The 15722-nt window shown below is 33.4% G+C and overlaps 1 protein-coding gene across 1 annotated transcript; it reads left to right on the top strand.

The window, feature by feature from the left end:
* The first annotated feature begins 2694 nt into the window (after window positions 1-2694).
* Window positions 2695-15231, top strand: LOC129256752 (putative protein-lysine deacylase ABHD14B). The gene is made up of 4 exons (XM_054894920.2): window positions 2695-2876; window positions 6233-6374; window positions 6925-7145; window positions 13516-15231. Exons 1-4 carry the CDS (start codon window positions 2715-2717, stop codon window positions 13699-13701), a joined length of 711 nt encoding a protein of 236 aa, XP_054750895.2. The 5' UTR covers window positions 2695-2714; the 3' UTR covers window positions 13702-15231.
* Window positions 15232-15722: the final 491 nt, after the last annotated feature.

Below are 15722 nucleotides of genomic sequence, written 5' to 3'. Positions count from 1 at the left end.
TAAATTAAAATCACTCTCATCAATCATCATAGTTCACTATATAAAGTAGAAATATTCACATGTATTCAAGGGGAATCCAACCCAAATAAAAACTTGTTTTTATAAGGAAAAGAAAAATCAAACAAGTTGATAGGTGGAAGTTTGAACAATACTGGACAAACAACAAGAAAGTTATGAATTTTTAAAAGTTGTAAATATTGGTAATCACTATACCCATGGAGACTTCAAATTGGCCGCATATGGGATGTCATAGTGATGTATTAAGGCAAGGACTACTCTTCCATGTACTCCAGTGCATATTATGGCTAAAATGTCATTTTTCCCAAAAGTTTTATTTTAAATTATATTTTTCTTTCATGAGGACATAAAACAATATACTACCTGGGTTATATTTAGATTACTACCCCAGGGGAATGGGTACTTAGGAGAAAACCACAAATCCCTGATAATAAAGTACATGGCCTATGGGAAAGTTGTCCTTGCCCCTTGTCATAATTTACTTACCCAATTGCCAATTTGAAATCTACGCAGTATTAGTGATCTCAATTTTAAAACAGCTATAATTTTCTTATTGCTTGTCCGATTTCTTTCAAACTTTCACCATTCTCTTTAATTTATTTTTCTCCTTCCCAACACAACATTGTATGGCCATGGCTGGATTCCCCTTTAAAGACCCTGACCGGTGTAAAAACAGTCATATATCAAAATAAAGGTAATGATTCATACAATACAAATATACCAAAAATATTACATATATCTCCTTCCATTTCTGACAAATATTAAATAAAAATCAAAGAAACTGCTCCTCCAAAGTACGCTTCGATTGAGCACCCCCACGTCGCCTGGAAATGATGACGTCACGTTGTGTCAGGAGGGTTGTGATTCCATAGGTTTGTGTACAAAAGCATTGGGTATTTTCTTCCATTTCCATGTTATGAATCCATTTTTTTTTTTCGTTTTCAGATGAAAATGGCACTCAAAATTATTCACTGTTCAAATTGTTGTAAACCTACAACTATTCACTACCTTTTTTGTGATTTCTTTGTTTGGCTCTTATTGGGCCTAAATTGCTATGTCAGGAAAAGTTGTTATACATAATCTAAATGCAGATAGAATTGAAATCTGCGCCAAATAAGCAGGAAATAAAATATGGCAAAAACTAGTTCAAAACTGTAGATTTCATAAATTCAAGCTTGTGGGTAAAAATATATGTGATATCCCTCTGTGATAGAAGTGAAGAGAATGAAATGCGTTATCTGGAAAGCAAAAAATCACCCAGTTTTTCTGTGTACAAACCTATGGAATCACGACGCTTCTTACACAATGTGACGTCACGGTCTCGAGGCAGGTGAAAAGCACAATAAAGCCTATTTTCTAAGCGGGGTTCGAAGCCCGATAATTGGAATATTCACAAGCAAAATACTCAGCTGGGAAGCGGTGAAAATGCATAAAGCATACCTTGCTGTATTTAGTAGCTTATAAGCTTTCGATTGGTATATAATTTATCAATTTCATTTTCGGGTCCGGTCTGGATCTTTAAGCGAAGTTTGTGCAAAGCAAGCTACATGTATCACTATTCATGAGCGATTCTACAATGCTCAGCCCAGTCTGGTAAGCCGCATCACTTGCAGAAGAATATGACATTCATTCACAAAAACGTCAGCTTAGAACCAACAGACAGGAAAACGTGGCTAACACTCGATTTTTGGCTTATTATGAGGATTATTTTCAAAATATATCAGAGTATGAAGCTTGTCTTATGATATTTTAGGCAGTCATGCATGATGAAAAGAGCAATATATGATTGCAGTTCAGTCATCACTTAGCCCTTCTTCCCAAATCCAGAACTTTTGTGTAAACATTTGTTTATCTAACCTTGTTTCCCTTTTTATTTACTTGAGCAGCTATTTGTTAATAATCTTTGTGACGATATACAAAGGAATATCCATTGCATGATATTGCTTCCTTAATCTTCCTCTGAATAAAGTAAAAGTCTTAGACTTAGAAATAACCACGCTTCCAGGGCAAAATATATGTTGGGAGAGGACGTGGGTTTGTACTGTGCCTGTAGACAACTCAAAAACACAATGCCATTACGTGACGTCACATGAACAGACCCCTTCTCTGTGAGTGAAATGGCATTTCCAGCTCTCAGATTTGGATGGCGTTTCATTAGTTAAATTTGTTATTTTGTTTTTGTATTGTTACCTGGATGGAGATAGGGTTGAAATCTTGCTATTGATGTGAAAAATCTCGGTTTTTGTGAACGTCTGCTCATGTTTACTTTAAGAATGAGTTTCAATAAAAATGATTTAATGCAATAAATTCATACATAAAAAAAAGCTGATCAAGCACTACAAGTTTGCTTCACAACAATCTAAATGCTCAGAATCAGTTAAAAGTTATAGCTGTCCAAATAATAGAGAATATACCACTATTAAGGGTTCAATGCCATGCAACACACAGAGGGTTTACGGGTCAACGCATGAAGAGTTAAACCTATACAGTGATGTTCTAGGTATGGTTTAAAAACCCTGGTCTGGACCCAAAAATGAAATTGACAAATCATATGTCAGATAAAATTAAAAGGTTATAAACTCAAAACACAGCACACAAGTTTGAAACACACCAAACCATATATCTATATGTGAATTTTCCCAGAGAAAAGGGTAAAGTTGGTGATATTTATGCACTAATGTTTCTTTGTTATACTAATGAAGGGGAAAGCAGAATCCAGTCAGGCGTGTAAACAGATTGATTTAGAAGCAAAGATGAACTGGGAAGACCTAAAGAGTGAAGCAGTTAGCAATGTGAAATTAATTCAGAAGAAAGGATTCTTGGATGTATTTGATAATGCAGTTATTTATTATAGAGAGGTAAGTTATATCTATATAAATTGTGTTAATTTTAGATAATGAGATGTCTTTCAATTTTTATTTCAAAATCATAAACAACTGTGTTTTTTTATATGGAATATTAAGGTTTACTGCAAGAAACAGAGACCAAAGTCAGTGTTGTTTACGCTTTGTTGAATTTGTATTGATATTTATGAAAAATATATATTATTATAGCTAGAGCCTGTATCTTTGGGTTTTTTTTCTGAAACTTCTTAATTATCTCTGGAATTTAGTATTAAAAATAATAAGTCTGTCCCAACGAAAAGTTGCCTTGAATACAAGAAGAAAAATTGAACAAGCATTACACTGAAAATTTCATAAAAAGTTGATGTAAAAGAGCAAAAGTTATGGCATTTAAAATTTTCGCTCAATTTTATAAAACAGTCGATGACAGCCAGTTACTACTTCTTTTCTACTTACATGTATTATGAGAAATGTGAAATGTTTAAATTTTCTCCTGAATGTAATTTGAAGAAAGTGTGATTACTCCCTGAACATGTGAAATTGCAACTATTGTAACTTATCTTGATTTGATGAGGAGATGAGGTGTCTGTCAATCTGCCAAAAAATGAAATACTGCATAATAAAAAAAAATGAATTAGCGATTGGTGACATCATCAATTCTATAATTGCATATTTTTTTAACAAAGAGAATTTATAATAATGTCATAACTTTCTTAAGTTATTTAGATCTGATTTTGATGAAATTCTCTCCTTTATGATTGTTCACATTTTGTCTAAGATTTATCAAAATCAACTTTTTTCTTGGGGTGGACCGATTTCACTCCCCAATTTTTTTTTTAATTCCTCATTTTATATGGTTAGACACTATATCTATGTAATGTATTGATGTATATTATGTAGTATTGAAGATATAATGACAGATGATGCTTTTTAACTCTGAGTCTATCGCAAAATGTAGAAAATGTGTGTAATATAGTGTATGATAGTTATTTTCAGAATACTTCTTGTATACAGTTTTTATTATGATTTTGTTTGGTACATTTACTAGGTGATATTGATGTACTGTATGCATAGGGTTGCGAAAGAATGGATACTTTCTGGAAATTTTGGAAAATTTCCATGGAAAGTTTTGGGAATTTTCATTTGATGGGAATTTTCATTTTTTCACCAAAACTGATAAATTGTGTTTTTAACTACAAAATTATAAATTGATATCTTCAAATAATATATTTTCCATTTGTATAAATCTATTCTTCATTCTTTAAAGGGCTGGTCCAGGCTGAAAATATTTATATCTAAATAAATAGAGTAAAATTCACAGAGCAAAATGCTGAAAATTTCATCAAAATTGGATAACAAATAATGAAGTTATTGAATTTTAAAGTTTATCAATATTTTGTGAAAAACTGTTATATGCACATTGTCATGAATATTCATTAGGTGGGCTGATGATGTAACAACCCCACTTTCCTTTTTCTTATGTTATTTCTTGAAATCATAAATGTTACATTTTTTCATATATTTATAAATGATGTGTCTCCATTATGATGAAATAAGTTGGTAAAAATGCATTTAATTTTTTTAGTTCTTGGTAGAAAATTTTTGAATAAACCTAATTTCATATAATGTAATACAAAATAACAAGTGGGGATATGACATCATCAGCCCACCTAATGAATATTCATAAAGACATGCCTAGAACTGTTTCGCCGGAATAATGCAAATCTTTAAAATTCACTAACTTCGTTATTCGTTATCCGATTTTGATCAAATTTTCAGCATTTTTCTGTGTGAATTTTACTCCATTTAGTGAGATATAAATATTTCCAGCCTGGAGTATCCCTTTAAATTGCCCAGGGTATGAAATATTCATCAAACTGCACATAAATACATTATACATACATGTACATTGTACGTGTATGTATGCATTAATTAAGTGTAACATGATCGAGCACAATGTACAAAATGAAGCTTCTAACCAATTCAACATGAAAAAATAAATCACATTACACTATTTTTCCTTTTTCTGTATTAATGTCAAGGGTTTTACATGTAAGAACCTGCCTTCCATTTACCATTATACATGTATATGTAATAACCTGTAGATAGAACATTGCCTTCTACTGTGTATTCTGCAGGCACAGACCCTTATTGAATCTTTGATACACAAGACTAGCACAAATCCTACTTTCTATTAAAACACGAAGGGCCTTAGGCTGCATATTCAGACTACTTTCCTTGAGTGAAGAGTTTACGTGCAGTAGACTAATCCCCCAGCAGCTATGGCACTGGCTTGTTTGTTCGATGAGAAAACTCAAGGTCCAGGAACCAACCATGTTGTTTACTAACTAGTTTATTTCTGAGATGCCCCTCCACCCCTCCCCCAATAAAAAAAGGGGGATTGGAAGAAATAACGACATTATGGGAGACCTCTGGCAGTCTTGCCTGCATTATGCAATTTCATATAGCAGCCTCGTTGACTTTGAAAACAACCAAGATTAATAATTTTTCACAAAGGGAGAAAAAACATGCATTTCATTTGTTGACCTCAAATGACCTTTGACCTTGATTGAGAAACTTGTTATTAATTTCATATATCTTTTGTGATATCAAATGACAGTCTCATATCTGTTTCATTTAATTTGATCTAGTATTTTCAAAATAATGAACAAAATATTTATTCCCATATTTATAATCCTAACAGGGTTAATAGAACTAAAATAAACTTTGACCTTGAACCAGCAATCTGTATTTGTACTCATCAAATGATCAAATTAACGCCGCCAACAGCATTAATTTCTCACTTTTGCTATACAAAATAAATGAGAAATTAGATAATGATACTAAAATAAATATTAATAAGGTTGATGATTATTATAATATTAATAATGCTAATAACAATGATAATTATAAATGATTTTCAACATCTGCAACAAGATCAGCATATCCAATAGGCATCATTCCACGAACACTGTATTTCCCTTGTGTAAAGCATGAGCAGTACTTAGTGTACTGCTATCACACATATAGAGTCTAGAGTGCATCAACTTTTACATGGTAATTGGTATTCAGTAAAATTCTGTTTTGTCTGACTGTTTTAGCATAATATTTGGCTGGAAACTTAGTGACAAAGCACTATTTGCCAGGTTACACATTTCAATTCCTGTATATGAATATCAGTGAAATTGTTACTGTTTGAAAATTCACAACATATCTTGGAAATTCCTGAAAATTCCCCAATTTCCCACAAAATTCCTGTTTATTTAATGGAAAGTTTCCACCGTGAAAATTCCTGGGAATTTTGCAACCCTGTAGCAAAAAATTACCATTAATCAAAACTATTTCTGACTGCATTTCAATCATTATTGCAGGTTCTCCCACCTACAGAGCCTATTAAAGGCAACCTTTTATTTCTCCATGGAATGAAATTTAAATCATTGACATGGCAAGACTTGGGTACATTAAACTACATGGCTTGTCATGGTTACAGGGCTGTTGCTATTGACCTGCCAGGTGAGTGCTTTACCTTTTTCAGTGAAACAATTCATATAATCATAATAAGTAAACTAAATATAATGCATAATTTGAGTTTGAGAAATGTTACTAATAAAAACCTTTCCAGAAAATGTATATAATATTGTTATTTGTTATAGTAATATGTATTTCTTTGTTAGTTTGAGTGATATGAAAATTGAGAAATGTCAAACTTTTATAGCACATGCAAAGATTTATGAAACACTCTATATGATGGGAGTGGATGAAGCTGTTGTTTCACTAGGCATTATAATATCTTACTGTATGAACAAAGAACAATATATATCCCTAGTGCAAAGCATACATGTGCAGTGAACCATTCTAACACTGAACACTTTGTACACTATTTAACAGACAATAAAGTGTGAAATAATGGGGGAAATGATTCTTAGGAATTTGCAAGTCAATAGCAAAGTCTATTAAGAACCAAAGTCCATATCAATATGATAATCAGGTGGGGGTTGGGGGAAGAATCACTGAATGCTTTATTACTAATAGTATGATTATCTGTACTATTACTTTGCTTCAGGGTATGGCGAATCTAAGAAAGTTCATGAAAGCAATGACAAGTTCATGGAAGAATTGATGAAGAAGTTGGACATGAAGCAAGCAGTTATCATCAGTCCATCGATGAGTGGATCTTTCTCCATCCCATTCCTCAAGTCAAATGAAGCTGCCTTCAAAGCTTATGTCCCAGTGGCTCCTGTTGGAACTTCCAAGATTTCAGATGAAGAATATAATAACATTGAGGTAAGAACTAAACTCAGAAATGAATGAAGAATATAATAACATTGAGGTAAGAACTAAACTCAGAAATGAATGAAGAATATAATAACATTGAGGTAAGAACTAAACTCAGAAATGAATGAAGAATATAATAACATTGAAGTAAGAACTAAACTCAGAAATGAATGAAGAATATAATCACATTGAAGTAAGAACCAAACTCAGAAATGAATGAAGAATATAATAACATTGAAGTAAGAACTAAACTCAGAAATGAATGAAGAATATAATAACATTGAGGTAAGAAATAAACTCAGAAATGATTTAAATCTCTGTGATAAGTTAGATTTGTAATATGATTGCTTTAGTAAGGGCATATTTATGGCACAAGAACCATACATTTCATGACTGCAAGACCTATCACAGTTTATGACTTGGTTGTTATAGTTGTCATTTGATGATTGCTGTAGTTCAGTAGAACAGTCAAAAGGAATTAATTATCCAATTATTTTTCTTTTGATTTTCAAGAATTTTTTTCCTACCATTATACTTAAATCCTACCCTACTGAGGGTAACTAACCTTGGTGAACTGAAATCTATCCCAAACACAATTTCTTTTTTATGAAGGGGGAAAAAGGAAAACCAGAAAACCCCCACTCTCTCTTCGCTACCATAGCTTGGAGTTACTCAAGCAATTACTTGTTAACAGACTTGTTTTTTCCCCCACAGAAACTGCTTGTAGGTTGTACTCATGTACGATCCAAATTTCAGAATAAAGGGAAAATGTAAATCCAGCCAGGGCATTTTGATAGTGGGGGGGGGGGGGCAACTTGACTGGTGGTAGAGTCGCTGACCGGCAATCAGTAGATGACAGGCTCAAATCCCGCTGGTTCCAAGATGTTTTCTGACTTATTTATGAGATCGATCAGTGTGATCATATTTGCTGGGTGAAACTAAAAAGCCAGAAATTGTATTTTCAACAAAAATATAATGAAACTTCCACAGCGAGCCTTTCACATTCTATTTTTTTTGGTCTCATAATTATTCAAATGAAATTTTGAAACTCATTCAGTCAACAAGAATAAATGTGAAAAATAAATACCAATAATAATAATAATAACATAGGGTATTTATATTGTGCACTTATCCACCTTGTTAGGTGCTCAAGGCGCTCCTATATTACCCGGCTAAGCTAGGCGTTCATAGCGCACACAGCTTTTTAAGGAATTACTTCCTACCGGTACCCATTTACCTCACCTGGGTTGAGTGCAGCACATTGTGGATCAGTTTCTTGCTGAAGGAAATTACGCCATGGCTGGGATTCGAACCCACGATCCTCTGTTTCAAAGTCCAAAGACTGATCCACTGGGCCACAACGCTCCCATAAAATAAAAGTACATTACATAAAAATAATCAATATATAATGAAAGAATAAATTCTTGTTTTACAAGTCTTCATTAATATTGTGAATGCTATCGACCAAATTTTCACAGAATACTTGGTAATGATTTGCCTAATTCGGACGAAACTATAATGGAAATAGAAATGTATGTTTTTTAGATAATTTACTATGATTAATCACCTTTTTAATTAGGCACAAAAAAAACCCCAGAAAAGTAACACCTGTCTTTATGTGCATACTGAGCTCTCTAACTTGCGAGAATAAATACAGTTCACACATGAAATTGCCATTTCTCAACTTTTGTCACCGGGGGATATTCCCAGATTATTAAAGCATATCAAGTTTGATAATCAGAACAATTTTTCAACAATATTTATCAATTAAGTAAGATCAAACAATCGAGACCTCGGCGAAGGAGGTCCAATGAAAAGGGGGGTAACCGGGTCATGTGACCTGCGGAAGGAAGACATCCTACCACGACTCCAGGACAGGTATTTCCTGGGGTGCGGTTCCCCCCCCCCCGGGGGGGGGGGGGCACTCAGTATATATGCATAGTGGGTATGTGCTGAGGAGGGGACCCAATTTTTACACTCAAATTTCCATTCCAAGGCATAGCATTTTTGTCTTATTGAGAAAAGAAAACAAAGAAAGCCGTTCCAAAGCTTCGCATATTTTCCGTTACGCCGTTCCGGTCGCATTGATCTGCTACAGTGAGCCGCAATTTTGGTGAAAAGTGGCCGCAGAGCGCTGTCCGACCATCGCCTCTGCGCTAGCGCACCCGGCACCCGTGCCGCCGGGCTAGCTGCATGCACGTTCCATAGGGATGCATACGCATTCACACGCAGGCGACCCGTTCCAAGGACCCCCGTTTTCACGAACATCTGTAGTTCCGAAGCCCGTTCCGAGGACCCTCCTTTTTACAATAAGTCCGCTCCAAGGCCCCTGTTTTTTGTCTCGCCAGCGGCACATACCCACCACTATTTTGGTTGAGTACCCCCCCCCCCCGGGGGTTCCCCTATACATTTGTCGTCTATTCAATATAATAGTTATCTCGTGTGTCAGGAGGGGGAGAGGTTTCAAGACATGAATGTGAAATCTTGGAGGGGGAACCTGGTCATGTGACCTGCCGGGAGGAAGAAATCCATCCGGAATTCCAAGCCAGGAGACTCAGAAAGATGCGTTCCCCTCTCCAATATTTAATGACCCAATTAGTACACAGTCCCTCCCCCTGGTGTTGAAATTGTTGTGAAATAAGACAGAAACGAGCCCCCACTATTTGTGAAACGGGCCCCAGATCAAACCCAACTAACCAGCCAAAACAAACCCAACCAACCAAAACAAGCTTGACCAGCCAGCCAAAACCAGGCCAATCCAACCAAATGGATCAGGCCAATTAAACAAGTAGTAGTCCAGGATAGAAGAGGCATAACCTTGTTTTTTTTATATATACAATAATTTTTGATGGTTTCTTGTCAATTTGAGGGTGCTGATTATGAATCTGAATGATGCCACTCGTGTAACCTTGAGCATTTTCCGCAAATTGGCAAAATCCAATATGGCCGCCAAAATATGCAAATTACCCATGAAAATCATAAAATTGTCCGCACATTGGCTATGAAATGCATGAAATCGTGTGGCAGGAGTGAAATACTCTGTCAAAAAAAAATTTTTGACAAAATATTTATTTTCCTGATATTCAAAATGGCCGCCATAGGCCCCTGTATACTCTATTATGTACAATATGAATAGGGAAAACTAATTTTCACAAAAATGAGCACTAAACTGCAAAAAATCGCGATGTATGAACGAAGTAATATATGCAAATCATCATTACTAACGAGATATATCATTTATTATGTCATATATGGGAACATTGCTGTATTTTGATATCTAAAATAGCCGCCACTGGCCCAAACAGTATTGCGTATAATGGCAATGGGGGCCAAAACAATCACAAGAGTGATCACTAAAATGCATATCATTAAGATTAAATGAGTGGAATACTGACTAAAAACATAATTGTTAACGAAATATATTATTAATATGCCATGTATGTGATGAATGTTGTATTTTGATATTCAAAATGGCTGCCAAAGGCCCTAAAAGTATTATGCACAATGAGAAAGAGGAGCAAAGAAATCACAAGAGTGAGCTCTAAAATGCATATGTATGTGATAAATTAATGGGATACTGTCTAAAAACGTATTTTCTAACAAAATATATAATTCAGGTTTCAAGTTTGTGTTAAATACTGTATTTTGACTTTCAAAATGGCCGCCATAGACAATGCAAAGTGGGAAACCAATATTCACAGGAGTGAGCACCATAAATGCACGTAATAGTGATCTATGAGTAAAATATTGTCTGAAAGCATAATTTCTATTAAGATATATCATTTATTCTGCCAGTTAGGTGATAAATACTGTTATTGGAATGTCAAAATGGCAGCTACAGGCCCTTACGGTATTATGCACAATGTGAATGGGAACAAATCATTTCAACAGATTTTGGCCAAATGGTGATGTATGAGTGAAATATTGTCTGAAAACATGATTTATAACAAAATGTATCATATCTTATGTAATTTAGGTGATAAATACTGTATTTCAACATTCAAAATGGCTGCCATATGCCCTTTTTGTGAACATTATTTGTCTCCATTCAAATTGCATTTTATACGATAAGGGCCTATGGTGGCCATTTTCAATTTAAAAATGCAGCATTTATCACCTTAATTACACAACATTATGATATATCTCGTAAGAAACCATGGTTTTAGACAATATTTCACCCTTAGATCGCAATTCACAATTATATGCAATATTTAGAGTCAAGCAAAGCCAAATTCTGTCAAAATTCTATGTCCCATGTTACAATGTACACAATACTTTTAGGACCTATGGCAGCCATTTTGGATTTCAAAGTACAGCATTTATTACCTCCACGACCAATATGTGATTATATTTAGTTAGAAACCATGTTTAAGACAATATTTTTACTCGTACATCACAGTAATATGCATTTTATGATTCTCACACTTGTGAAAATTAGTTTCTCTATTCGCATGTTACATAATATAATTAGGGCTTGTAGAGGTTATTTTGAATGTCAAAATACAGTATTTATCACCTATATGGCAGAAAAAATGCTATAATTTATAGAAAAATATGTTTTCAAATAACATTTTACTCATACAACAGGATTATATGGATGTCATAGTCAAACAAAATCCAAGTTCTTACAAAATTATATGTCCCATTCACATTGTAGTTAATACTGTTAGTGCCTATAGGGGCCATTTTGAATTTCATAATACAGCATTTATCTCATGCATGACAAAAGAAATGATATGTCTTGCTATAAAACATGTTGTCAGACAATATTTTACTCGTAGATCACAATTACATGCATTTTATGTTTCTTACTCGTGTGAAAATTAGTTTCTCCATTCGCATTGTACATGATAAATATAGGGCCTATGGCGGCCATTTCGAATTTCAAAATGCAGCATTTATCACATAAATGGCATATTAACAATTATGTTTTTAGTCAGTATTCCACTCTTTATCTTGATAATATGCATTTTAGTGCTCACTCTTAATTGTCATTTTTTGGGCCCCGGCCATTGCCATTGTACATAATACTGTTTGGGCCAGTGGGCTATTTTAGATATCAAAATACAGCAATGTTCCCATATATGACATAATAAATGATATATCTCGTTAGTAATGATGATTTGCATATATTACTTCGTTCATACATCGCGATTTTTTGCAGTTTAGTGCTCATTTTTGTGAAAATTCGTTTTTCCTATTCATATTGTAAATAGTAGAGAAGACAGTGGCCTATGGCGGCCATTTTGAATATCAGGAAAATAAATATTTTGTCAAAAATCATTTTTTGAGAGAGTATTTCACTCCTGCCACACGATTTCATGCATTTCATAGCCAATGTGCGGACAATTTTATGATTTTCATGGGTAATTTGCATATTTTGGCGGCCATATTGGATTTTGCCAATTTGCGGAAAATGCTCAAGGTTACACGAGTGACATCATCCAGATTCGTAATCAGCACCCTTGAATTGACAAAAAACCATCAAAAAATATTGTATATATAAAAAAACAAGGTTTGGTCAAGTTTCTATTGGGGCCTATCCTGGACTATAGTACAAGCCCACCCTCCAACCAGAACACTTTCAACCAACTTATTTCAATTGGCCCGTAAAGGGTCTCTATACCTAGTCATCAAGAATGTGGGGTATTCCTCTTGCCCAGAACAACCCCATTTGTCGCATATACCAGCATAGCTTCGAAATACAATGAAGTACAAAACATATCATTTCTGGTTATCCCCCCCCCCTACAGAAATCCCTGCTTTTAATGGGTGGGAGGGAGGGAAAAATCACGTCTTGAATCCCCCAGTGCTAAGTTGAGAATGAGCACACGTTTGCAATTCCTCCAGCGGGTGCGCACGTCCCGAAATCGCTTGCTATATTTCATTGGCTGTTGTAAAGCTATCACTAAGGACATTGCATTATGGGGCTAATGAGGCTGCTGTCAGCCAATCGCAGACCTGTTGCTAGGGGCGTGTCCTTGAAGATTTCCCACGGAATACAGGCGCGCGTTAATTGATCTTCACGGATTGTATGGAAAGCTATTAGATACGTCTGCTGTAAGGACCTGCATTCTCTCGCAAATACGTCTATTTAAGTATTCTATCAACAGATTATCTGCTTTTTAATGCATGTCACACACTTACAATTCATAATAGCACATCCTTTTTTTGTTTGTTTGTTCAAGCAATCAATTACAATATTTAAAGATTAGTCCATTAGAAAGGAGGATTGTTTGATAATTAACTCAAAATCAATGGTCCACTATTGGATTGTATCATGCCTGTGAATTTTTTAAGTTGCATTGACTGTGTGTCTTACAAAGTTTGTGATTAGTGACCTGTTATATAGAATCTGTGTTTTATTACTTTATTTCAGGTACCTACCCTTATTATTTATGGAGAAAAAGACGAGTCGCTTGGACTGGAATCACTGAAGGCTCTGAAGAATCTAAAGAACAATGAGATAGTTATGTTGAAAGATGCTGGTCACGCTGCTTACCTAGACAAACCACTTGAATTTCATCATCACTTCTTGAAATTCTGTGATAAATACCATACTTAAGATCTCTATACACTGTTGCCAATCAAATGCTAGGTAGAATACCTTGTAGTAACTAATAGAAATATTTTGTAGTTCAACATCCCTTTTTTTTTTTTTTTTTTTTTGTAATTAGTACTGTACTTATAAATAACACAATAAGAATCTGGTTTTCTTTGTACATAATATGCAGATGGTACTGTGATTTCAAAATATACACAGTGAACCAAACCTTCCACATGGCCTCAAAACAATGATATTACATGGAATTCTGCCTAAGTCAACCTTCCATAAGTCAAATATTCGCCTAAGTCAAAGTATTTTTTTAACCAGATTATTCAAAACATGTGTTATATCCCTTTTTTAAGTATAATTTTCCCCAAGTCTATCAGATTGCTCTGGTCCCAGGAGATTCAACCTAGGTAGAGTTACCTGTGTACAATCATATTTTATGTTACTAAAAATTCTGTCAGTCCTGACCCTAACTTTTTGTCTAAACTTGAACATAAAGAGATCTTTAATGTAGATATTTCTTCTCTCCTATGTCAGTCTGAATTTCTTTGAAATAAAAGAAAGGATTGCAGTCTAATGTATAGAAGGCTGAATGTCTCTTCTTTCTTCTATCAATATTCACAAATGTAATTTTTATATTCTAAGATAAATGAAAATAGTTACAGTAAACACTGATTTTATGAGAAAGTCTGTAAATTGAGGTTAATTGTCTATATAATTTCAGATCTGGTAGAGTTGAATTAACTGAACTTTGTGAAATCATGGAATCTAAACAATCAGACTGAAGATCACCAACACAGATAAGCACATGTGTGATAATGTATTATTGTTGTGTAGAAAAACACCTGAAATCATGCTTTAATTTTTATGCTTGTTTTGCTGATTTCTTCTAAAATCCTTTTGAAGATATTTTTTTATTCATACATATAGACATTTGAATGGTCATTTGATTGGATTCTCTTTTTGAAAAAATTGTTACAACTGGCATTTTCACTTGATGTAAAAGGTTGTTCAGAAAAGACTAACTGGTGTTATTTATACTGCACGACCTATATTTTTCTATTCTTAACGATAGCAGCCTTTGCTCAACCAAGTACTAAATATTGTCATGCATTTGGTTCCATAGAGCAGTGAAGGTCTTTAGATTTCCATATATTTATATGATTTGAAACAGGGATGAACATGCATAAAATCATATGGTATTGCTCACATTTTTGTACAAAATTAGTTATTGAAAATAGTGGTGGGGGCTGATTTGTGATTGTGATTTAGCCACATCAAAATATTTGGCAATATGCATGCATGTTTATTTTGTTGAATTTTGGTATTGTTGCATTCTTGAAGTTATCAAGAATAAATGAATGAAAATATATATGAATATATTTGCTCTGATATTAATGTATAAATGTGGATAAATGTGTGTAAATATACTTAGAATTTGTACCAGATGATCGATTATAATATGTATTCAAATAATGTTTTAAAACTTATAATTTGATGTTATGTTGATGATTATGAGGCGCCGAATGTACCAATATTATATAGAACAATTATTTGTTATATAATCATTATTTATTAAATAATAACTATTATTTATATATAATTTACATTTTATTTGTAAATAACTACTATTATATAAAATATCATTTCTAATTATTTATATATAATTCCAAGTAATACTTCATTATTTGTAAATAATAATAGTTCGACATTCCATTATTTATAAATAATGATTATTTATTTTTCATTATTTATAAATAATGATTATTTGTTTTTCATTATTTATAAATAATGATTATTTGTTTTTCATTATTTACAAATAATGATTATTTGTTTTTCATTATTTATAAATAATGATTATTTGTTTTTCATTATTTACAAATAATGATTATTTGTTTTTCATTATTTGTAAATAATGATTATTTGTTTTTCATTATTTATAAATAATGATTATTTGTTTTTCATTATTTATAAATAATGATTATTTGTTTTTCATTATTTACAAATAATGATTATTTGTTTTTCATTATTTA

This window comes from Lytechinus pictus, chromosome 3, assembly GCF_037042905.1.
Source record: "Lytechinus pictus isolate F3 Inbred chromosome 3, Lp3.0, whole genome shotgun sequence".
Lineage (NCBI taxonomy): Eukaryota > Metazoa > Echinodermata > Echinoidea > Temnopleuroida > Toxopneustidae > Lytechinus > Lytechinus pictus.
This window is presented reverse-complemented; position numbering and strand designations above follow the sequence as displayed.